This window comes from Pristis pectinata, chromosome 15 (assembly GCF_009764475.1).
Source record: "Pristis pectinata isolate sPriPec2 chromosome 15, sPriPec2.1.pri, whole genome shotgun sequence".
NCBI lineage: Eukaryota > Metazoa > Chordata > Chondrichthyes > Rhinopristiformes > Pristidae > Pristis > Pristis pectinata.
In genome coordinates, this window is record NC_067419.1 from 4,100,902 (window position 1) to 4,125,078 (window position 24,177).

The 24,177-nt window shown below is 39.7% G+C and overlaps 1 protein-coding gene across 1 annotated transcript in view; it reads left to right on the top strand.

The window, feature by feature from the left end:
• The window catches only part of LOC127578334 (cyclic AMP-responsive element-binding protein 3-like protein 2), a 64,073-nt gene extending 48,243 nt beyond the window's left edge, over window positions 1-15,830 (top strand). The window contains exons 11-12 of the mRNA XM_052030239.1: window positions 8,947-9,214; window positions 9,903-15,830. Of these exons, the coding sequence (XP_051886199.1) occupies window positions 8,947-9,214; window positions 9,903-9,972 (338 nt within the window). The 3' untranslated portion in view covers window positions 9,973-15,830. The remainder of the gene's footprint in view (window positions 1-8,946; window positions 9,215-9,902) is intronic.
• Window positions 15,831-24,177: the final 8,347 nt, after the last annotated feature.

The following is a 24,177-nucleotide window of genomic DNA, read 5'->3' on the forward strand; positions in this document are numbered from 1 at the left end:
CTTTCACCAATCACCTTCTTTTCATGTTCTCCAGTTCTTCATTCCCCTGCCAGTGAGAACAGTTTCCCTCTTATCTACTCTGTCTATTCCATTCATGATTTAAAATATCAGATTCCCTCCCCCCCCCCAACCCCTTCAGTTCCAAGGAAAAGAACCCTACCTTTCATCTGCATAGCAATTAAAGTCCCATTTTAATAAATTTCTTCTTCACCCACCCCAAAGACTGTAATCTTTCCTTGAAAAATGAAAAGCGGATACATGAGATAGACTTCCATCAGAAATAACCAGCACGTTTGATCTTTTCCTCTCCCCAGAAAGAGGTGAATATTACCAAATACAAGGTTAAAAACAATGATGGCCATATATATTAACAAATATCCCATAGAAAACTGACCTGTCTGTAACTGAGAGCAGTAGAATAAAATGGGAGCTCTCCACATCAGGGCTGAATATTGTAGATGCCATCTTAACTCTATTTTCCCCCCATTCTGTTTGACTGTTTCTGGGGACTGAGAAATTTTAGTGATTTAATTTAACAAGTAAAACTATAGTATAAAGTTTCCTTCAAGGTTAAAAGATTCACTAATGCACACGAACATGGTCTTTTGGAAAAGACAGGATTGACATGCAAAGTGACTTTTTCTATTTGTTTTTTCTTCCCTGTTTTTACCCATTATCAAAGTTATTGTGATCACTGAACTCCTCTGCTTGTCCTGTGATATCCCCATTGAAAGTCTGTCCCAATCCATTCCATTCTTGTCTCTGAACTGCTGTTCTCCTATTTCATCCACCTCTCAAACCTACTGAACTACCAGTCTCACCTGAGTTTGCTCTCTTTCCTTCCTTCCCAACTGATGAAATAATCCATTCCTCTCCCCGCTGCAACCTTCCCCTCCCAGTTTTCAAACTACCATTCATGGCCGCATTACAGTGTCTGATTAGGCCTACAGCCCCTGCCATCACTTCCCATCCCCACCCCCACCATTCATACTTCATCCCACCACCCCATCCCAATCTAAGCATCTTAACCTCCAGAGGGTGTACTGGGCAGCACATCGCAGTGTTGAAAATGTCCAGCATCTGGTCTGGTTCCAGTTTTACCCATTACTGAAGATTTTAGCAGAGGACCACTTAACAAAACAGTCCTAGGCATCGTAGTGCTCTCCAACAATATGCAAGAAGCTTGATACCATCCAGGACAAGCAGCCAGCTCGATTGATACTCCATTCACCACCCAAAACATTCATTCCTTCCACCAATGGTACACAGTGTCTACAATGTGTACCATGTACAAAATGCACCTCCCAAACCCGTGACTTTTACTACTAGGGACCAGGGTAGCAGGAGCCAAGGAGCACCACTACCTACAGATTCTCCTCCAAGTTGCACACAAACCTGACGAAAATGTATCTCCATTGCCTCATCACTGTTCAATCTTCCCAGTAGCACAGTGGGAGCACCTTCACCAGAAAGACTAATTTCAACTACTTCTGGTGTACCTCAAGGACATTTCATAATAAGTTGTGGACAATTAGCCAGGATTTTATAGTGGTGATATGAAGCTGTTAAAGGTTCTGTACCTTGTTTTTTTTTGATTAATGACATCCAGAGCACAGGCAGCCTACAGTTCTTGCATATGATCTGGGGAATTCAGTCTGGTGTAACCTGACTGCACTTGTAATTTGAATCCAGACTGCAAATCATTACAATTTTTCACCCATTGTAACAGTTAGATAACTGGAAAAGGAAGCAAAATGATGGAGATGATTAAACTTAAATCAATTAATTCCAATCAGGAACACGTGCACTTGCAGCAATTGTGCAGAATTCGCAAATTTATTTGTCCAATGAGATTGTTGATGGAACAAACTGGTACATGTATGATTAATATCTAAATCAGTATTAGTCACTATTATTTACATATAAAATGTGTTCTAGCCTTTTTATGAAAATTGTATTCCATTATCAGTTCCATTTACATATTATATGCCATCCCAAAATATGAGGTGGCTACAGTCTGTCAACAATGACTGGGTTAGAATGTGTTATATGGGAACTTAGACAATTAGTAAAATTTAGTTCAAAGTGAACTAGCTGTGGATGTGTCTGACATGGGATAAATTCTCCAACTACCTTCATGCTTAAGGAGTCATTGAGTTGTGGTACTTTCCACCCTTTGCTTTGTGATTGTAAGATCTGATCATAACAGCTGAAAATAAGCAGTGATTATCCAATGAAAATAATCAGTTTGTTTACCAACCCTTCCAAATTAGTTCTGCAGTTTCCTCTTCTACTGTATATATCATTTTAATAGATGTTACTTGTAAAGAGGTTCATTTTCAGGTAAGTATTAGCCATTTAACTTCTGAAAAGTTTGTCCTTTCAATGGAAATAAAAAGTGGACTTCAAGATAACCAACATTCTCCCAGAGAGTCTTCCACCCTCCATAAGGTTCAGTTCATCAAATCTGATACACGTCTCCTACCTTGCAGCTGTCCCAATATCAATCATTGGGTCCCAGTCCCCCAAACCTCAAATTTACAATGCTTTTCATGGTAAATATTTCCAGTTCTACAACCCTCAGGACACTTTCTCTGTGATATCATGCATTTAGCCTGGTGGTATGTACTTTCTGGAATTCTCTCCCTAAATTATTCCACATTTTTACTTCATTTTCTTTCTTCAAGATCCCATTTAAAATCCATATTTATTATTGTTTGGTTCTCCTAATTATCTGTTTTTATCATTTGGTGTTTGTTTTTCTCTAATTTTGCTTCGTTGAGGTTTTTTGAGACAGTTTTCTGCTAAAGGTTTGATTTATGTTTAAGATGGTATTGACCCTAATTGAAGTTTCAAGGATTATGAAGGGCATTAACAACCTTCAATACAGCCAGTTGTTCATTATCAGAAATGGCTCAATGAATTCCACATGAATTGTGGAATTAGTTACAAAAGCAGCAATAAAACAGAAAGTACTAAAAGGTTGGAAAAACAACTAGGTTATCTGGAAATTGGAATATGTGGTGCCAAGTTTTTGTGTGCCACATGATCCTTTTTACATTTTCAAAAACTGGAGACTTCATGGCTATTACGTGGAGTCCATGACTTTTATTTCAGGTCCTCTGTGGATCTGGAGTACCCTGGACATATGCAGCAGTGCCCAGTGGCATGTAAGTCTGCCTAGATACCACATCCATAACTTCCATCTGCTCGTAGACCAGTGGGTAGACCATGCCACTCACGGGCCACTCATGCAAAGGCAGGCTTTAACAGTGCCTAATGGAGACCAGTGCTGGAGGCCCAACCAAATTATGTCCCCTTTTAAGTTACCTATCCACTTATCCTTTGGGTTTCCCAAGCTTGACCAACCCATCCTCAAGCAGGTCGGTCTATCAAGCAGCCTTTATGTCCTTCAACCCCCGATCGCCTCCAACCGGACTGCCATCTGCCAGTCTCCAGTAGCCCAACCATCAATCTCAGCCCTGGCTACCACTCATTTAAATGCCCCAACTATTGATCCTACACCCCACAATCCCTGGTCCTCTGCCCTCATCCCTCGATTGATTGATTGACCCCAACTCTCTTCCTCCCCTCTTCCAATCTCCTACTACCCTTGGCCTCCCTCCACAACACGACGGACCTGGGCCTGATTTTATGGATTGTGCACAAACAAAGGCCTTGAATGCACAGTAATACACAAATCCCTTGGCCTTGGGTACCACTAAATCCCAGTGGCAGTCCCACAGGGTATGTTCATTAGCCCATTGTTTACCAGCTGCTCAACACACCTCAAGCACAAACCAGTAGATATGTTTCTGGAGAGAGAAGGGTTTGAAGGGAGTAGTTGTGATTTTATTCAGGTGGAGCTGGTACATTTGTGTTTTCTTCTGTTCTTCATCCTTGCTATTAGAACACAGAACAGCAGAGCACAGGAACAGGCCCTTCGGTCCACGATGTTGTGACAAAATAATTAAGCACCTTAGTTGTGCTCATTACAAAACTAGCTGGATAGATCGACCTTAAAAGCAGCATTAACCTTATTTACCTGCAGCTGCATTTCTATTCTGTCAATATTGGCTGTATTGCAGGGGATTACTAATGTTCATCAGTGCCTGCAATAGTCCAGAAACAGTTAGCTTCTTGCTGTATTTCCTCCTTACTCTCAACATAATTTCCAATTTGTTTTAGTATGTAACATTAATCAATGCTTACCTGTTTGTTAATTATCAAATGAAGGGAAATAGCATTTGATTTTAATAGAGAAATAGAAAATAGGGTGGCACAGCTAATAGAGTCGCTACCTCTCCGCTCCAGAGACCCCATTTCAATCTTGACCTCCGGTGCTGTCTGTGTAGATTTTGGACGCTTTCCCTGTGACCACGTGACTTTCCTCTGGGTTCTCCAGATTCCTCCCACGTCCCAAAGACGTGCGGATTGGAAGGTTGATTGGCCGCTGTAAATTGTCCCCAGTGTGTGGGTGAGGGGGTAGAATCTGGGGGGAGTTGATGGGAATGTGGGGAGAATTAAGTGCCATTAATGTAGGATTAGTGTAAGTGGATGGCTGATGGTCGGGGCAGACTTGGTGGGCTGAAGGGCCTGTTACCACGCTGTATCACTTAGTATCCATGTGAATCAATAGCAAAAACTGTTTTAATATTCTTTTTTTCTTTTCCAATGTTTTTATTAATTTCAAATTGATCTACATAACAGTACCAATTATACACATGATATAAAGAGATCGGGACTACAATAATAACAGTTAACGTATACAAACATAAGGAGTAAAATGTAATCTGAACCTCCCAATCTCTTAATAATTGAACATGAAAAAGATATAAAAGAAATTTGATTATATGAGGGAAAAAAAGCCCCAAACTAAAAAAAAGTAACAAAACAAAATGAATGGTAATAATAAACAAAAACTAACCAAGAACTAAACAAAAGCTGGGCTGTCGTATTTCATTGATTTAAAAAAAAATTATTATGTCATTAACTCCGCTCCTCTACATTCAAATAGAAAACTATTGGGAAGGATTCGGAAAAGTCAGCTTACATCATATGAAAATGCTGGATAAATGGGCTCCAGGTTTCTTCAAAATTAACCGAAGGATCAACAGTACCACTCCTAATTTTTTCTAAGTTTAAACATGTCATAGTTTGGGAAAACCATTGTAATGTAGTAGGGGGTTTAGGATCTTTCCATTTAAGTAGAATGGATCTTCCAGCTATTAATGTAACAAGTGCAATCATACAACAAACTGAGGCAGATAAATGGCCAGAATCCATCACTGGTAACCGAAAGATCAATATTCAATACCACTGAGATGATATCAAAAATATCTTTCCAATATTTTTCCAAAAGAGGGCAGGACCAAAACATATGTGTCAGGGAAGCCACCTTCGAATTACATCTATCACAGATAGGATTTATATGGTTATAAAAGTGAGCTAACTTATCCTTAGACATATGGGTCCTATGAACCACCTTAAACTGTATTAGAGAGTGTCTGGCACACATTGAAGAGGTATTAACTAATTGAAGAATTTTCTTCCATGTCTCTATAGGTAGAGCTATCTGAAGTTCTCTTTCCCATTCATTCTTAATTTTATCCAGTATCTCTAAACGTATTTTCATAATCAAATCATAAATTATTGCTATCAAGCCCTTTTGATAAGGGTTAAAACCTAAAATATTTTCTGCAATTTCAATTGGATATATCGGGCAAGTAGGTAGAGTAACATTTTAAAAAGTTTCTAATTTGTAAATATCTTTAAAAAAAATGTGATCGAGGCAAATTGTATTTATTAGACAACTGTTCAAAAGACAAAAAACAGTTATCAACGAATAGATCATGAAAACATGTTATTCCCTTCATTTTCCATAAAAGAAAAGCTAGATCAATTCTAGATGGTTGAAAGAAAAAATTAGATAGAATGACTCTAAGATAAATTTTTTCAATCCAAAAAATTTACAAAATTGAAACCATATTTGTATTGTGTTTATTTATTGGATTAATAATGTGTTTATTCAATTTAGTAAGTGCAAAGGGGAGCGAGGCCCCTAAGATAGAAGCCAATGAAAACCCTTGTACTGACTTACGCTCAAGATACACCCATCGTGGACATTGAGTTACATCTAAATCTTGTCCAAAAAATTAAATTTTGAATATTAATTGCCCAGTAGTAAAATCTAAAATTCGGCAAAGCCATACCGCCATCCTTTTTTAATTTCTGTAAATATTTCTTACTTAACCTTGGGTTTTTATTCTGCCATATATATGAATGAATTTTAGAATCAATAATATCAAAAAAGGATTTAGAGATAAAGGTTGGAACCGCCTGAAATAGATACAGAAATTTAGGTAAAATAGTCATCTTAACAGCATTGATTCGACCAATCAGTGATAAGGACAGTGGGGACCATTTAGTAAGCAATTGTTTAACATGATCAATTAAGGGTAAAAAGTTAACTTTAAATAAGTCCTTATACTTCTTGGTAATTTTAACATCTAAATAAGTAAAATAATCAGTCACTAATCTAAATGTTAATTGCCTATAGATTGGAACTTGCATATTTAATGGGAAAAGCTCACTTTTATTAAGATTTAGTTTAAAACCAGAGAAACCACTAAATTGAGCAAGCAATGATAATGCTGAAGGGATGGATTCCTCAGGGTTAGAGACATAAAGTAACAGGTCATCTGCATATAGTGATACCTTATGTGTCCCATCTCCCTGTTTTAATATTCTGAAGCGATTTTTATTTATTCCATGTGTTAGTATGCGGGTTATTATTTTTTGTACATATAAACTCGATATTTAATAGAAAATAAATTTCCTCTTGTAAATATAATTTTGCCCACCATTTATTATTTCTTCCTTATCCGGAGAGGAACTTCCAAAGGCCACGTTAGCGGAAGCTAATTGCATTCTGAATGGCAAGGCCCTACGCTGCTGAATTTCTGTGGATCACTCGGAGGGGAAAGGGAGGAGGTGAAGGGGACAGTGCTAGAACAAAAAAGTTGACAAGCAGCTAAGCCGTACACCTTGGCATAGCCAACTGTGAAAACTTCAGAATATTTGTTTTTTTTTGACGTTCATAGCATTAAGAAATCATTACAAGTTATTCAAACTGTACAAATGTGTTTTTAACATGATTCTTAAATGCACGACAGAAAAATGTTAAATGTCCAAATAAATTGAACCAATTTAAAAAAAAGTATAAATTAACAAAACAGAATTCTACAAAGCCATTCCTCTCCACAAGGAATACATTATTGGAGAGCTGTCGGCTGTCAGGAAGTTTGGGGACTTCCATGTTTGCACATACATACTTGATAATCCATGTCACAATACCATTTACTGGGAATTCAGTAATAATGGAACTGCCAGCAATTCCCTGCAAAATCACAATCATTATTTTGAGCACAACAGTCATACCCAGCATCTATAAACAAATCCAGCTCAACAGTGTTGCAGTTAGTGCTGTGCTGATAGTGTTTAAACATTAAATGTCCAGTAGCTCTTTCCAGACTTGCTTAAGTTGCTGATATTTGTGTTTCACTTTGAGATTTGAATTGGTTAACTTTACTTTTGTAGAACAATAATATATCTCAGTGGAAGGCTTCAATTCCCAGAAACCATAATCCTAAAGCAACGCTTTTAAATTCCTAATTGTGAAAATAATGATCTGGTATAGGCATCCCTTGAAAATTTTAATGGACTCCTGACCATACTGCATTTAACTTCCAGGAGACAAAGGGAATTTTAAGATGTAATTTCACCGAGGCCCATGACACACAATGAAGCAGGCCTTGGTTAGAGAGTTGAAACTCATCTCAGCATAGGGGATAAAAATTACCAGGTCTGACTAATCCTTGCTACCAATATCCTGGGGGCCCCCATTCAGCTGTGCAGCAACCATGTGGCTGACTATACCACAGGATTCTGGTCCAGCACACTGAAGTCAATTGCCCTATCCCCAATATCCCTTCCATCTTCCCTTATAAAGTGAAGCTGAACAGTTTAGGTGTGTATTCTTCGGAGTTTAGGAGAATGAGGCCTAACCTTATTGAAACATACAAGATCATAAGGAGGCATAACGGGAGAGATGTTGAGATGTTTTCATTCATGGGAGAGTATGAACAAGGGGATATTGTTACACGATAAGTTGTTACAAGTTGTTCCTGTGCTGTTCTATATGTGGATCATGTGCAGGCAGATGGGATTAGTTTAATTTGGCATTGTGGTCGGCACAGACATCGTGGGCCGAAGGGCCTGCCACAAGATCATGGGCACCTTTCCACATTCTATAAGTGGCCGGTCATTTAAAACCGGGGATGCGTAGAAATTTCTTCTCACAAAGGGGATTGAGTCTCAGGAAGTCTCTTCCCAAGAGAGTTATGGAAGCTAGATGATTAGAAGTATTTAAATTGGAGGTAGATACGTTTTTGAAAGATCGAGGAATTAAGGTTTATGGGGAACTGGTACAGAAGAGGAGTTGAGGCCAGCGTAGATCAGCTATGATCATATTGGATGGTGGGGCAGGCTTGAGGGGCCTGGTGGTCTACTCCTGCTCCTATTGTCTTGTGTTCCTGTGCTGGAGAACTAGCCCTATATCAATTGAAAAAAAAACGCAGTTATCGTTTCAAAAATACATTTTCTTTATGTAGAAAAATCTAAAATGCATAATTGTAATTGCCATTTCAAATGCTTAAACCACAGAGCCAGAAATATAACAACCTTGGAGACCTTTGTGTAAATATATTTTTAAAAAATCTGCAGCAGTATTCTATGTTGGCATTTGATATTTTGCCAGTATAATAAATGAAATAAGTTATCATGTAACACTGGTTACTGATTTAATAAGAACACTGCTTACAGATTGACGTGGTTTTGTGAGTGTAAAAATGTAGCCTTAAATTCTGATAACTTTATTTCCCACAGTTCGCTCAAGACATTTATTATTTTATGAGGAGCGCCCTGGCTTTGAAGACGAGTTCAGTTCGGTGATGTCGACAGATGCCTGGGAGAAATTAGCTGAATCTGTCAGAGAAAGAGCACGACTGGCACAGTTCCTCACAGTCAGGGGCTCAACGCAGAAGCAGCAGGCACAGGAAGCAGTTGCACATATGCAACAGCCAGCAGAAGAATATATAATAGCTAATGAAACGGGAACAGAAAATTCAGTCCTTATAGCGCTCCAGTCACAACGGTATGGCTCATAATCCTGACAGTATTAAAAATCGGCTTGTTCTTTTTAACATGGTAAATGCTAGGGGAAGGAGAAATCAGCAAAGTATTTTAGTAGGCATGGAAAAACTAAAACGTAATTGTAACGACGGTGACACCTGAAGCACTGATAAGTAAACCTGATACCTCCAGAAATAGTACATCTACTTAATCATATTATGTTTAACACTTGTCCTTCTGGATCACGTTCTTTTTTTTTCACTGAATCTGGCAAAATTTAAACTGCTTCTCATTTCATATGGTTTTCAGGGATCTTGTCATGCACACAATGATTGCTTTTGAACTGGGATTACTGTCAGCCAGCACAGTTTGGCACAGTTGGTGTTTTGTCCTGCTTCTGGAGCTGTTCTGTTCAGAATTTGTCTCCACCTCAGTTCCTTAACACAAAACAGTTGAATTTATGCACAGTCAGTGCCAGCGTAGACATAAACGATGAGGGAACTGACACCCCGTCACCAACAGTAGGGTGGCATGTCATTTTTCAGAGTTGTGATTGCAAAATAAATTTTAATAAATTCTTTCTGCCTTGCAAAACTGAAATTTTGCTTTCCATGCTAATTCATTGTCTGCATGGTAACTTTTATCTGATAATATTCGTTCTTTCTTTTCACATGTCTGTGTGTTAATTTATTCTTTTACATCATTTTTAGGGGCCTTCCCAGTGTAGGGATTAATGGAACTGCTGTGGAAATTGACAGAAGAGTCAACACAACATCATAAAAACTATAAGGTGGTTTTAATCCTGATGTACAATGAAAGCAGTCCCTTTTTATAATACCCAACTCAGACTGCCCATCAACCTTCCAGGAGAAGATCAGATACTTAGTGCATTATTTCCTGTTCTACTTCAACGCAAGCTTGTTTTTTAATTTATGTAAATTAATATCTATATGTATTGGAAATTTGAGTCACAAAATATATCTTTTCTGCATAGATAGTTCTTTATATCACACAGGCTGAGTCCAACAAGCCATTTATTTCAGGATACTTAAGATTTCAACATTCAGCACCAGTCAAAGAGATTAGTTTGAATTCCATTGAACTGATAGAAATGCACTGTCCATTTGTCCTCCTTTGCTCTCCCTGAGGAGAGGGAGAGTTAACTTTTCAGTGACCACTCATAAGGACTGAAAAATGCAATAAACAAGTTTTTTCTAGTTCTTATGTATGATCATTGACCTAAAACATTAACTTTTTTCCCCTCTCTATGGGTGTTGGCTGACCTGCTGTCTCCTTTTTTTTTCAGATTTCAGCAACCACAATATTTTGATTTTTCTCTCATTTGTTCTATTTATTCTTTTGTACAAATGAAAATTCTTGCATTACCAAAAAGTAGAATCATTTGGGACATTAGCCCTTCAATAGGCTCCAATTGAATTCTCCTGCCATTCCTCACAGCTGAAGACTTGTAAGGCACCACCGCCTTCCCAGGCTTGCTGTGCCACTTCACAAGGAGGTCAACAACCTTATCATCAAATTACCGAATTTATTATTTGTATCCTGCCTCTCGCATAAATTTGACAGCCTCATTGAAGAACTGTGAGACAGCAATGTCCCTACAAATTTCATCTCTGACCAGAACTATCGACATTATCTTATGAATTATTTCCCTCATCAGGAGAAACACTATTAATCTCACTAGCCACTATATTCTCCATATATGGAGAAGGGCTAATGAGCCCTTTGGAGATTGGTCATCTTCACCACCTTCCAGTCATTTCATAGCTTTGGTTCCACATTGCCTTCCTCCACTGCCAGGCAGCAGGTGTAACCCATTGTCTTCTACAGCTGGGAACGTTTAAATAACCTTTATTAGTTTTGTTGCTATGTAGCTTTAGCCTCCTCTTGGGTTTTAGCAATTATTTTTTTTACCAAGTTTTGCATTTTGTATTTTTTTTATATAGTAAAGATCTGAAAACAAGTCTGCATGCTTTTTTTTATTCAGATCTAGTCTTCTCTGAAAGATCTAATGTTAAGTTTTATTGTCCAGACTTCCTGGAGCTTTGATATTGCGTGCCTCACTGTTCCTTTGAAGTAAATCGTCGCTACCAGGCAAAGACTTGAGCTGTAATCCAGTAAAGCATTGGAAAGCCTCTGACACTTGATGACTTTTACTGAAGGAACAGTATTTCTTCCTATCGTTTGAGCACAATGCTTGACCAAAGAGAGTATGTCTCACACACAATTGGCCAAATGGCTTCTGTGCTGTAAAGTTCTGCAAATCATTCCTGCCATTAGAAGATACCAGTGAGTTATGATACACTTTTCAAGCACTATCGGTGACAACTTTTCGCTCCTATCTATAACACTATGGAAGTCTTCTAAACTACAACCCACTCAAAATTATTGAATCCAAGTTTTCATTCATTATATCTATTTATTTTGTTGCAAGTTTTTTTTTACTAAATGGTAAACAGTCACTTTTTTTATCAATAAAATGAATGATGTTTGACAAAATGGAAATGAGAGATTAAAAAGCAGGTCCAAATCTTCCATCTAAAATGCTTTGGTCTGTAAACGAGGCCAGCAACTATATACTACTTAAATGAAAATGAACTTCAAGTAAAAGAGTGAGCATGAAGATTTTCAGTTATTCGATTCACTTTGTAGTAGTGCTCAGTCCACATACATTAGGTACCAAAAGTCCCCAATGATATTCACATTTTTCTCTTCTAATCTTAATTTAGTAGGGCCAATCTATCCACTATTCCCACAGAGGAAGAATCGTACTACAAATGTAGGGAAGCATTATAAGTGAAGTTTAACCAGATCAGTTATTTTCATGGCTCAATGACCTTTGGTGACTGATCATCATAAGATGTTGGGAAAACCACACAGTTAGAATTACAGTTTGTCTGTTATGGTGCACTTGACTCCATAAAGGCAAAGTATACTCAACTAGATCTACCAAACTTAGTAGCAGCTTGCCTAGAACTAAGATTTAGGAAACGCCATATGTGTGTTGGGATACTGCTGAAGTTTAATCAGCAAAAGCCATGCACAGAAAATTGCTAATCTTCCCGCTGTGTGCCTGTCCCTGGCTCAGTTACTGGGTTGCCAAGGTTGTCGTTGATGGTTGATTTGATTTCACTCTTTGAGTAACATTTAAATTCTGCATGGGTTCATCTTAGAACCATCTTGATTCCAAAGAGTTTTTGTTTAATGTTTTAATAGTTATACATCAGTAGTATTAGATAAAACTTCAACAAGTATGATTTACCTATTTTAAACTCTGTATTTAGCCAGAATGGTCAAAGAAAGTTTATTTTGTTTATTTCACCTTTACCTTGTCAATGCCTATATCGGACAAATGTTGGAGAAATCCACTCCAGGTTTTATAGCCAGTTTTAGGAGACTTGCTCTTTTGCACATATTTTCATGGACCATTTTACGTCTGCGGTCATATTTTCCTTGTTTAAAAATCAGACTTATTAGAAATTGGAAATTGGTTATATACCAAATGACCTCTGACTTCTTTCATTTGGACATCAGGACCTCGCCTTGGTTAGCTGCTTCTTTTTACTACTTTTATCTTGCCTATAGTTGAGTTGAACCGACCTAAAATGAATGATATTTTTGTCCTTATTGGCAATCTTGGGTATATTAAACAAAAACATTTGGATGGAAACATTAATAGGTCAATTCTCTAGGAGAAACTAACTCTGATTCTGATGTGCATCAATTGGGAATCAATGGGAGAGTGGAAAGTGCTGACCAGTAAACTCTAGAGTAAGTCTCCAGTAATCCAGCACCCCTGGAACTTTGGCATCAGACAAGCAAAATTTCCAGACTTTTGGATGTTACTCCAAATTATACCCCAACACACTTTTATTTTGCTGCTTTACATGTTAAACACTAGTATAGTAAATTTTCCAGTGCATCCGGTGCGTTTAAAGGGAGTGGGAAATATACCAGCACTGTGGACCCCGCTCCGCCCTCAATCCTACCCTAGTTCCCGATCCTGGCTCTGGCTGCGCACCTGGCTCACATTCCAGACCCCAGCCCCACCATACATCCCACTTACACTCCAAACCAATGAGTGAGCCAGGTGCTGAACCTTCAGGATTTCAGCTGCTGAATTATCAGAGTCTTGCTGTAATGCTTTTGAAAGATACGAATCCAGATCAAGTTGGAGAGTACGTTCAGTGAAATTACAAATATTTTTTTCCAAGCTCTGATGGAATGATATATTCATTCTTGGTATTCTCTTCTATTTAGCCTGACTGTCCTCTCTGACCTTGACTGGAGCTCTCCCAGACAGTTAATCTTTGCTATTGGGAGAAAAGTGAAACGTTAGCACTGTTTCTATTTCTGATATGACTCTGCGCACCTCCCTCACACTCCTTGACAAGTTACAAGAAAAATCTGATAATTTCACCCCGTTACAAGTTTGCTTATTTTTAACTATACTGCTGTGGTCCTTGCTGCTCTTAATATTTCTCTTTTTCCTCAAGGTATTCAGAAATGCCATCTAAAAGGCGGCTCCCTCGCCTCACTGCCTCTTTCCCCCACACTATAACCATGCTGCATTGATCCCTTCGAGGGTCTCATATCTGCCGTGCTACTGACCTAATCCACTACCTGGAAAGTTTGAAAGCACCCAACCTTTGTCTTTTTCCCCGTTTCCTCTTCCTTCTGACTTTAATGTTGTGCTGTGGGCAATGTGTCAAATAGAATCAATAAATCTGCACCTATGTGGTTGCTCATGTATTACACGGTTTTTGAATCGGACCTTGTGTTAATTGACGAAGACTCCATTCCATTCGAAATCCCCTCATAAACTTGCAAACAAAAAATCTGGAATGCTCACCCGCTGAAACTGATTCTGCAGATTTTAAAAGTAAAGTTTTAAAGTAGAGATTCTTCTGAGCGTATTGGCAGTGTCGGAGTTGGGTAAAAGGCTCAGTCAGCTGCTTTTTCAGGACTGCTAATGACTGAAGTCACAGTATCTTGCAATTTTTTTTAAATGGGTTTTTAAATTATGAAATTTATACTGTACACAGCTGAAAGTAAAATATTTCTAGTACTTCGCTGCAAAGTGGATTTAAGGAAAAAAAATCCCAAATCTATTGATGAACTGCGCAGATCTTGAGAGGAGAATGGAGCCCTCAGTGAGATACCATTGAAAGTTACGCCTTAAATGTCTAGAATTGTTTTCTGAAATAGTGCTATACTTTAAGCAGAGCCTCTCGTGAATGAGCTTGAAAGAAGGTTCTTTATTCTGGAACCATCCAGTGCATAAAACACCTGTGTTTGCTGTGCTAAACTCATCTAAATGCATTTGTGTAGATCTCCACTCTGGATTTCTAGTTCTTTTTAGATTAGTTCTGGAAACCCTTACAACTCATTTTCAATGTCAGAGCTCCAAGCCACCGAACTAACCTTACCCCCAAATGCATTAGTCAGGAAATAAGTACGTCAGCAGTTTACTTCAGTAGTCAAATATATAAAGCAAGAATGTAATATGCACCATAGATTATCAGCAGATAAACATGATTGACCATTATTTTCTGTTTTTATTTACAATTTCCTTGCATTTAGTCTTTGTAATCCATGATACACACTGCTGCCATTGACATACACTACAGCCATCCTGCTGAGTGCCATTTTAACACATTTGTTGGGATGGAAGGAACATAATTTTCTGCACAATGCCTACAACATGTTCAAACGTTTCACAACGATACAACCAGCTTAAAAAGCACAAAATTTTTAAGCAACTGTTTTTCACAAGGAGAATGTTCTGAGCATATATTAAGTTATCAGTCCCAGGAAGTACACTACACTATAACCACTCAATACTGAGAGGATTAAAATGGAACTGATTGTTTGATTTGGGCAGCTCACCATTCCCTTTCTCGACTGTTGACATGTTCTACAAAGCCCTAACTCCTTGACGTTTCATTCATACTTTCCAAGTGTCTCAATGGAAGTACTTCTTGACAACTTTTATTGTTCATACACAGCATGCAAGGAGCGCAATTTGTTCATTAACTGGTAATCTGCACATTCAAGTTGATTATGTGCTGCAACGCTGTACTAACTCAGTACAGAGAGTTTTATCTCTAAACCCAAAACTATAGTTCAACTTCAGTTATATGTAAAGATGTTACCAGCTATGATCCTTATCTAACATCTAATTGTATTTAAACTGCAATTCCTCAACCTATTTCAATGAATGCAGGCAACATAATTCAAATAAACCAAGGAACAGCGGTGTAAATGTATTAGGTCTAAATTTACAAGTTATTGAACATGGGACCAATGGGATTTTCCTGCCTGTTGTGATGGTTTAGAATTTTCAGAGGAAAAGGTTGAACCAGTATTGAATTCCACATTGCCTGACTGGCTGAACACGTATAATTTTAATATCCATTTTTTTATGCCTCTTGATATGATGTATGTGGAGTGCTAATCAGAATGCATCAAGCATTATTCCTGCCTTTCTGGAGTAGAAAAGTTTATATTTTATTCTATACAGAAACATTTTTTTTCATTAATAATGACTGTCTTTATACATATAAATTGTATGGTATGCTTCTTTCCATTGCAAATAAATATTTTCCGTAGTAAAATAAACTTTATAAGACCATTGCTTATCTTGATTTTTTTTTTCAATTTCCATAATATTATTGCACATTAGGTAAATTATGGACCCATACAGCACAGAAACAGCCCCTCAGCCCACCGTCTCTATGCCGCCAGTTATACCAACCCACACTAATCCTGTTTACCCGTATTAGGTCTGTAGCTTTCTATGTGTTTGGTGATTGAGCGTCTTTGTCTCCAACTCCTCCAGGCAATGTATTCCAGACTCCTATTGCCCTTTGTGTCGGCGTGGGAGTTGGTGGAAGATCTCCCCCTCAGATCCTCTCTAAACCTCCTACCTCTCACCTTAAACCTCTACCCTTTGATGCCTCCACCATGGGGGAGAAAGATTTTTACCATCTACCCTATCTATCCCCCTCATAATTTTGTATACCTCTTATCAGGTCACCCTTCAGTCTCCTCCACTCTAGGGAAAACAAACCCAGCCTATCCAGTCTCTCCTTATAACTATAATGCTACAGACCAGGCAACATCTTGGTGAATCTCCTCTACGCCCCCTCCGGTAGAATCACATCCTTCCTGTAATGTGGTGACCAGAGTTGCACACAGTACTCCAGCTATGGCTAACCAACGTTTTATGGAGCTTTCACAAGACATTCCAGCAGGGAAAGTGGAAATGGAGATTTTGAAGGAAAAGAAACATCACAGTAGGAATGATATGCCAATAGTGAATGGGGGAACCCAAACCTAATTTTAGAATGGTAGAACTGAATTGTTTAAGGAAGGAAGTTACTGTATTTGGCCCATTGTGTTACGAGTCCTATTCCCATCCTCTTCAAATTCCAGCCACTTATTTTCATTTGATCCAATCCAATTTTCTTTTGAAAGACCCAATTGTCTCTCCTTGGAGGCAAGGAGAAGACTGAGGAAGATGTTCTCCGCCTTCTTTAAGAATCTGAAAAATGAAAATAGTGGAGCTTTTGACATAATCATCGGAAAAGTACATTTCAGGATAACTTGCTTAAGAATAATTCTAGCAACATGCCTGAAAGCTGCTAACTAGTTATCTTGACATTAGTTAGTTGTTGACAAAGCATTTAAAAATAATCTTGAGATCCAGTGGCTGAATAGCTTCAGAATTATTAATTGATACAGAATAGTCAGCATGGATTGAAAGGATTAAAGTAAAATTCAACCAACTTGCTCAAGGACATTTTTAATATTACACAGACGCATTAAATACTTGAAATATTGAGAAACGTTTGACGTGATTTCAGACGGCCAGTGAATGAATACGATAGAATTATGGAAGTGGGGTTAAAGTATGATTGATTAAAGCAGTTTGAAGAAAGGGCATCATTTAAATGGTTGTGCAAAGAGAAGGATAGGAATCATGATAAAAGATAGATGCTTAGGGACGGTTATCAAATGATATGTGTGTGACAGGCCTGATGTCCTTGCCTACCATGAATCACTTTTGTGCTGATGAATCTCCAAGAACAAAGACTTTTAGGTGGGCCCAAGGGAAGCTTGAACTATTTTAATAAAATAAATTGAATCCTGTCTATTTTTAATAAAATTAGGCCAGAAGGAAATTGCCAGATAAATGCTTCTTAATTAGAGGACAATTACTTGTGACGTGGAATCTAAATTCCTTGAATTTAAAATATCCTCTGTCTTTCTGGTCTGTACAGGACATCCTGTTCTTTCTGCCATCCTTAACGTGTTATAGGCAAATGTGGCGAATGCTCTGGTAGTAACTGAAGTGAGATCTATGGACAAGATACCCTGTAGCCAATACAGCTCTGCCAAACTGGATTATCTTTCATAGTGAAATGTAGATAATATTTTTCTGTATGGATTACCTCGCAGGCTGCTGTACATTTCCGTGTTTAGGATTCACTGACCTTGCAGAATAAACGTTGAGTGGGCTTGAAGCTGTTCAATAAATGAGGAATACACATTACCAGACACAATTTACCATTCTCTGCTTTTCAATCTGTTAAAGTTGGTGAGATAATGCAGTGTATAAACACTGTATGAAGACATTCTCAGCTGAAGAACAGTGAAACTGGAGATATAGAACTGTTCATGCTATTAGTAGGGAAACAAGCTTTTTCTTCAAACGGCAAACTCCACACTTTCCGAGAGCAGGTTTTATCAGCTGAATATCTTGTAATATATCAAGGTACTCTTTCTAATCAGGAGGAAGGAAGTAAATACTTTGGAAATGTCTATTTCAAGATCACTAACATGTCTTTTCGATCTTGGACAGCAGACTGCTCAAGACATTTCTCAGAAGAGGGAGTGTAAGATTGTTATCCTGCCTTGTATGGCTTCGGTTGGCACCCCATTCACCACCAAAGCATCCATTCCCTCCCCTACTGGTGCACACTGAATGAGGTGTCTACCGTCTACAAAATGCACAGCAGTTGCAACATAAAAAGGCAGGAGCAGGATTTGGCCATTCAGCCCCTCAAACCTGCTCCACCGTTCAGTAAGACCACGGCTGATCCGATCTTGGCCTCAACACTACCTTCCCACTCACTTCTTTGTGTCAATGTCTGCCTTTAATATATTGAATAACTCCCCACCACAACACCATGACCCTCAGAGCGAAGAAATCCCTCATCTGCCCTAAATGGGTGACCTGTGTTTCTGAAACTAGAGGTAACATCTCCTCAAGCATCCACCCTGTCAATCCCCTCTCAGAAGCATGCGTATTTCAGTAAGGTCACCTCTCATTCCTCATTACCCCAACCCGCATAACCTTCCTATATATCTCAACTTCTTCATCCCACGAATTAATCTAGTTATCTCCAATGCAAGTATATCATCCTTTCTTAAACATGGAGACCAAAACTGTAAGCAGTACTTCAGGTACAGTCTCATCAGCACCCTGTTAAGTTGCATCAAAGTTTCCTTACCTTTACACTCCATACCCTTTGTAATAAAGACTAACATTCCATTTGTGTTCCTAATTACTTACTATGCCTCTCTGCTAACCTTTTTGTATTTCAATTATTAGAACACCAGATCCACAACATTTCATATTCACACTACATTTAAATAGCAAATTGCTTTCTTAGTATTTGCCCAAAAGTGGATAACCTCATTTTCTACATTCTACCAAGTTCTTGCCCACATACTTAACCTACACATCCTTTTGCAGGGTCTTCTACACAACATGCTAAACCATCTATCTTTGTCTCATCAGCAAATGTGGCTAGAGTACACTCAGCCCCTTGGTTTTAAAGTCAGCAATATAGATTGTAAATGGTTGAGGCCAGGACTGATTCCTGTGGCACTTCACTAATTACTGATTGGCCATCCAAAAGTAACATATTATCCTGTTTTCTATTAGTGACCCATTCCCCTATCCATGCCAATATATTATCCCCAGCCCAATCCACTCTTGCCTTGTGAAGTAACCTTTTATGCAACACCTTATCAAATGCCTAATGGAAATCCAAGTTAATTACATTTACTGGTTCCCCTATATCCACCCTCTGTTACATCCTCAAAGTACCCTAACAAGCTTGTCAAACATGATTTCCCTCTCACAAAACATTGTTGATTCTGCTTGACTATCTTATGATCTTCTAAATGCCCTGCTATTCCCAATAATGGATTCTAGAAATTTCCTAATGACAGATGTTAGACCAACTGGCCTAAAATTTCCTGCTTTCTGTCTCTCTTCTTCCCTGAATAGTGGCATTACATTGACAGTTTTCCAATCCTCTGGAACCTTTCCAGAATCCAGCGAATTTTGATAGGTTACAACCAAGCCATTCATTAGCTCCGCATCCACATCTTTTCAGACCCTAGAATGCAGGCCTTCTGGTCCAGGAGACTTGTCAACCTTGTCAACGCCACTAGTTGCCTGGTACAATTTTCTGGCAATAGAGTTTGTTTCAGGTTTCTCCCTCCTTATAACCTCTTGAATATCTATTATTATTGGAATGATTTTAGTGTCTTCTACCATAAGAAAATCTACTTCCATATTTCTTATTATTAATTCCCCAATCTTATCCCCACGGGGAGTATCATTTACTTTACCTGTTCTTTTTTTATTCCTGTTGGGTGGGGTTGGGGGGTGGGGGGGGATGCAGGGAGGAGAGAGGGAAGTAATTGTCGATGTTTCGGGTGGAAACCCTGCATCATTTCCTCCAGAAGATTGTGGTGTTGCTCAGATCCCGGAACCTGCAGTCTCTTGTGTCTCTTTTTTATTCCTGCTTGTTTTTAAGTTATCTCCTAGTTTACTCTCGTATTCTATCTTCTCTCTCTCTCTGTATATATAATTTGTTCTTTATTCAACCTTCGCTGGTTTCCACAAACTTTGTGGTTCCTTGCCCCAGCTACCGCAGCAGCACCTCCCAAACCCACAATCTCTACCACCACACAGGGCAGGGGGGGCAACAATCTCTACCACCACACAGGACAGGGGGGGGGCAACAATTTCTACCACCGCCTGCACGTTCCCCTCCAAGCCGCACACCCTACTGACTTGGAAATATATCGCTGGTCCTTCATTGTCACGGTCTAAACCCTGGGACTCTCTCCCTGATAGCACTGTGGGAGCAGCTTCACTGGAAGGACTGCGGTGGTTAAATATGGCATCTCACCATCACCTTCTCAGGGGTATTTAAGGATGAACAATAAATGCTGGCCATGCCGGCAATACCCAGAGCTCCAAAAATGGATAATTAAAACATTAAAATCAGAGACTACCTATATTTGTCTTCATTTGGACTCTGATAGAGTATTTTAATAAAACCTAATACTATGTCTTTTTATTTCCAGCCCATCTCCAGCTTCCACTGATGCAGTCCGCATTCACTTAGATTTTCTGCACATCTACTCAAGAGTAGTTCAGGTTATCACTTGCAATTGTACATGTTAATCTACGGGTCCTTCCCAGGTTATGAACACCTGACTTAAGTGCAGCCCGTACATATGAACGAGCGTGTGGGAGACCGGCGGGGTGGATTTGCCAGCTGCTGTGGGGCTGCAGTCAACTTCTGCCATGTGGGAACTCAGTTTGCGGCAATATCATTCCATCTTGCAGAGAAGTCTGAATGGTTGAGTTAAACGCCTTGGTTTAATCAGACGTTGCCCTTGGTTGGGCTATGACTTTATTTAAATATATTGCTGGGCAGCCTCATTTCTGACTTGCAAACTGTTTGTGTTATAAACAGTTCTCAGGAACAGAGCCCTGTCATAACCGGAGGAGGACCTGTACTGTGTCAACACAATAATAGCCACGTATTTATTTAGTGCCCTTAACATAGCAAAATAACCCAAGGTGTGTCACAAGAGCAATAAATTGACAGTGAACCACATAAAGTGATGTTGCGACAGGTAACAAAAAGCTTGATCAAAGAGTTAGGTTTTCAATGAGCATCTTAAAGCTTCTACCCCACGGTGATAAGACTATTGATCGGGTTCCCTTATACGATGAGATGGACTCTGACCTCACGATCTACCTTGTTGTGAACTTGCACCTTATTGCACTGCACTTTCTCTGTAGCTGTGACACTTTACTCTGTACTGTTATTGTTTTTACCTGTACTACCTCAATGGACTCTGTACTAACTCAATGTAACTGCACTGTGTAATGAATTGATCTGTACGATTGGTTTGTAAGACAAGTTTTTCACTGTACCTCGGTACAAGTAACAATAATAAACCAATACCAATACCAATAAATCCAAAACAGAGGCTTAGGGATGAAACTCCAGAGATTAGGGTCTTGGCAGCTGAAGGTGGCGTGAATAAATTTAGACAGGGTTAAGAAGCCAGAACCAGAGGAGTGTTGATATCCTGGGGGGGAGATAAAACTTGCTAACTCTGTTTCTCTTTCCATAGATGCCGTCTGACCTGCTGAGTGTTTTAATTTCCAGCGTCTACAGTTTTTGTTTTATTTTCATAACCTGGAGGACTGTAGGGCTGGGAGAGATTGCAGCAATTTGGGGATCTGGAAACAAAAGTAAGAACTTTAAAACAAAGGTTTTACTTAATTAGAAACCAGTGTTGGTGGGTGAGCTCAGGGTGATGGGTATATGGGTTTTGTGTGTGCTAGGATAGTCATAGTGGATTTTAGAGTTATACAGCACAGAAACAGGCCTTCAACCCAACTTGTACTTGCCAACCAAGATATCTACGTAAGTTAGTCCCATTTGCCTGCATTTGCCCCATATCCTTCTAAACCTTTTCTATCCATGGACCTGTCTAAATGTCTTTTAAACATTGGAATTTAAACACTGGTAGCTCATTCCATACACCCACGCACTCTGTGTGGAAAAAGCCTCCCCTTAGGTCCTTATTAAACCTTTCCCCTCTCATCTTAAATCTATGCCCTCTAGTTTTAGACTCCCCTAGCCTGTGAAAATAGACAGTGGCCATCCACTTTATCAATGCCCCTCATGATTTTATAAATCTCTATAAGGTAATCCCTCAGCCTTCTACACTCCAGGGAAAAAGTCCCAGCCTATCCAATCTCTCCTAATAACTCAAGCCCTCCCCACATATAATAAGGCCTTGGATGCCTTCAATGTTAAGGAGGATCATTGAGATGTCAGCCAGGAGTGCATTAGTGTGTAAGGGCATTTCAGTAATTGATTGTGACTGTCAATGGCAAGGCCATTCCTATTGTACACCCCAATTGCCCTTGAGAAGGTCTTGCTGCGGTCTGAGGTTCCCACCTGCTTCAAGGGGGCATCAGTCATACTGGTGCCCAAGAGCAGGGTGAGCTGCCTCAATGACTATCACCCAGTAGCACTCACATCTACTGTGATGAAATGCTTTGAGAGGTTGGTCATATCTAGAATTAACTCCTGCCTGAGCAAGGACCTGGACCCGCTGCAATTTGCCTACCGCCACAACAGGTCTACAGCGGATGCAATCTCACTGGCTCTCCACTCGGCTTTGGACACCTGGACAACAGCAAAACATACGTCAGGCTGTGTTTATCGATTACAGCTCGATGTTCAACGCCATCATCCCCTCAGTACTAGTCAACAAGCTTCAAACCCTGGGCCTCTGTACCTTCCTCTGCAACTGGATCCTCGATTTCCTTATCAGGAGACCACAGTCAGTGTGGATCAAAGGGAACATCTCCTCCTCACTGACAATCAACACAGGCACACCTCAAGGATGTGTGCTTAGCCCACTGCTCTACTCTCTCTACACTCATGACTGTGTGGCTCGGCACAGCTCAAACACCATCTATAAATTCACCAATGACACCACTGTTGTTGGGTGAGCAGCTTCAATTTCCTGGGTATCAACATCTCAAAGGATCTATCTTGGACCCAAGACATTGATGTAATCACGAAGAAGGCACTCCAGCAGCTCTACTTCAGTAGGAGTTTGAGGAGATTTGGTATGTCACCAAAGACTCCTGCAAATATCTACAGATGTACGGTGGAGAGCATTCTGACTGGTTGCATCACCGCCTGGTATGGAGGCTCCAATGCGCGGGATGGAAAGAGGCTGCAGAGGGTTATAGACTCAGCCAGCTCCATCACGGGCACAACCCCTCCCTCCGTCGAGGATGTCCTCAAGAGGCGGTGCCTTAAGAAGGGGTCATCCATCATTAAGGACCCTCACCACCCGGGACATTCCCTCTTCACATCACTACGTGAGCCTGAAGACCCACACTCAACACTTAAGAACAGCTTCTTCCCCTCTGCCATCAGATTTCTGAACAGTCCAGAAACCCATGAACACTGGCTCGTTATTCCACTTTTGCACTATTTACTTATTTTTGTAATTTATAGTAATTTTTATGTCTTGCACTGTACTGCTGCCGCAGAACAACTTTCACGACATATGTCAGTGATAATAAACCTGATTCTGATCAACCTTTAACCATTGCAGACCTTATAGTGGAGGTCTGCATGCAGTGCTTTTCGGAAGGGTGCTCCAGTACGTAGACCCAGCAGTAAGGAAGGAACAATGGAAAATCTCCAAGTACGGACACTGAGACTTGGAGGAGTTTGGCAGATGTGGCATCTCCATGTACCAGCTGCCCTTTAGATGTTACAGGCGACAGGTTTGTGAGGTGCTGCCAAAGAAGCCTCAGTAAACTGCTACAGTGCACTTTATATGTGATATGGGCTGCAGCAACAATGCACCATTGAAAGGGAAAGTAAATATTTAGACCACTAATCCAACAGGTTGCCTTGTCCTGAATAGTATTAAATTGCTGAACTTTTTTCCCTCAATTTCTCAGCCTCTGCCACACCCGCTCCCATGATGAGGCTTTCCACTCCAGGACGTCCGAGATGTCCAACGTCTTTTCTAACCGGGGCTTCCCCCCCACCCCCGACTGTGGTAGAGAGAGCTCGCTCTGCCATTTCCCGCACCTCTGCT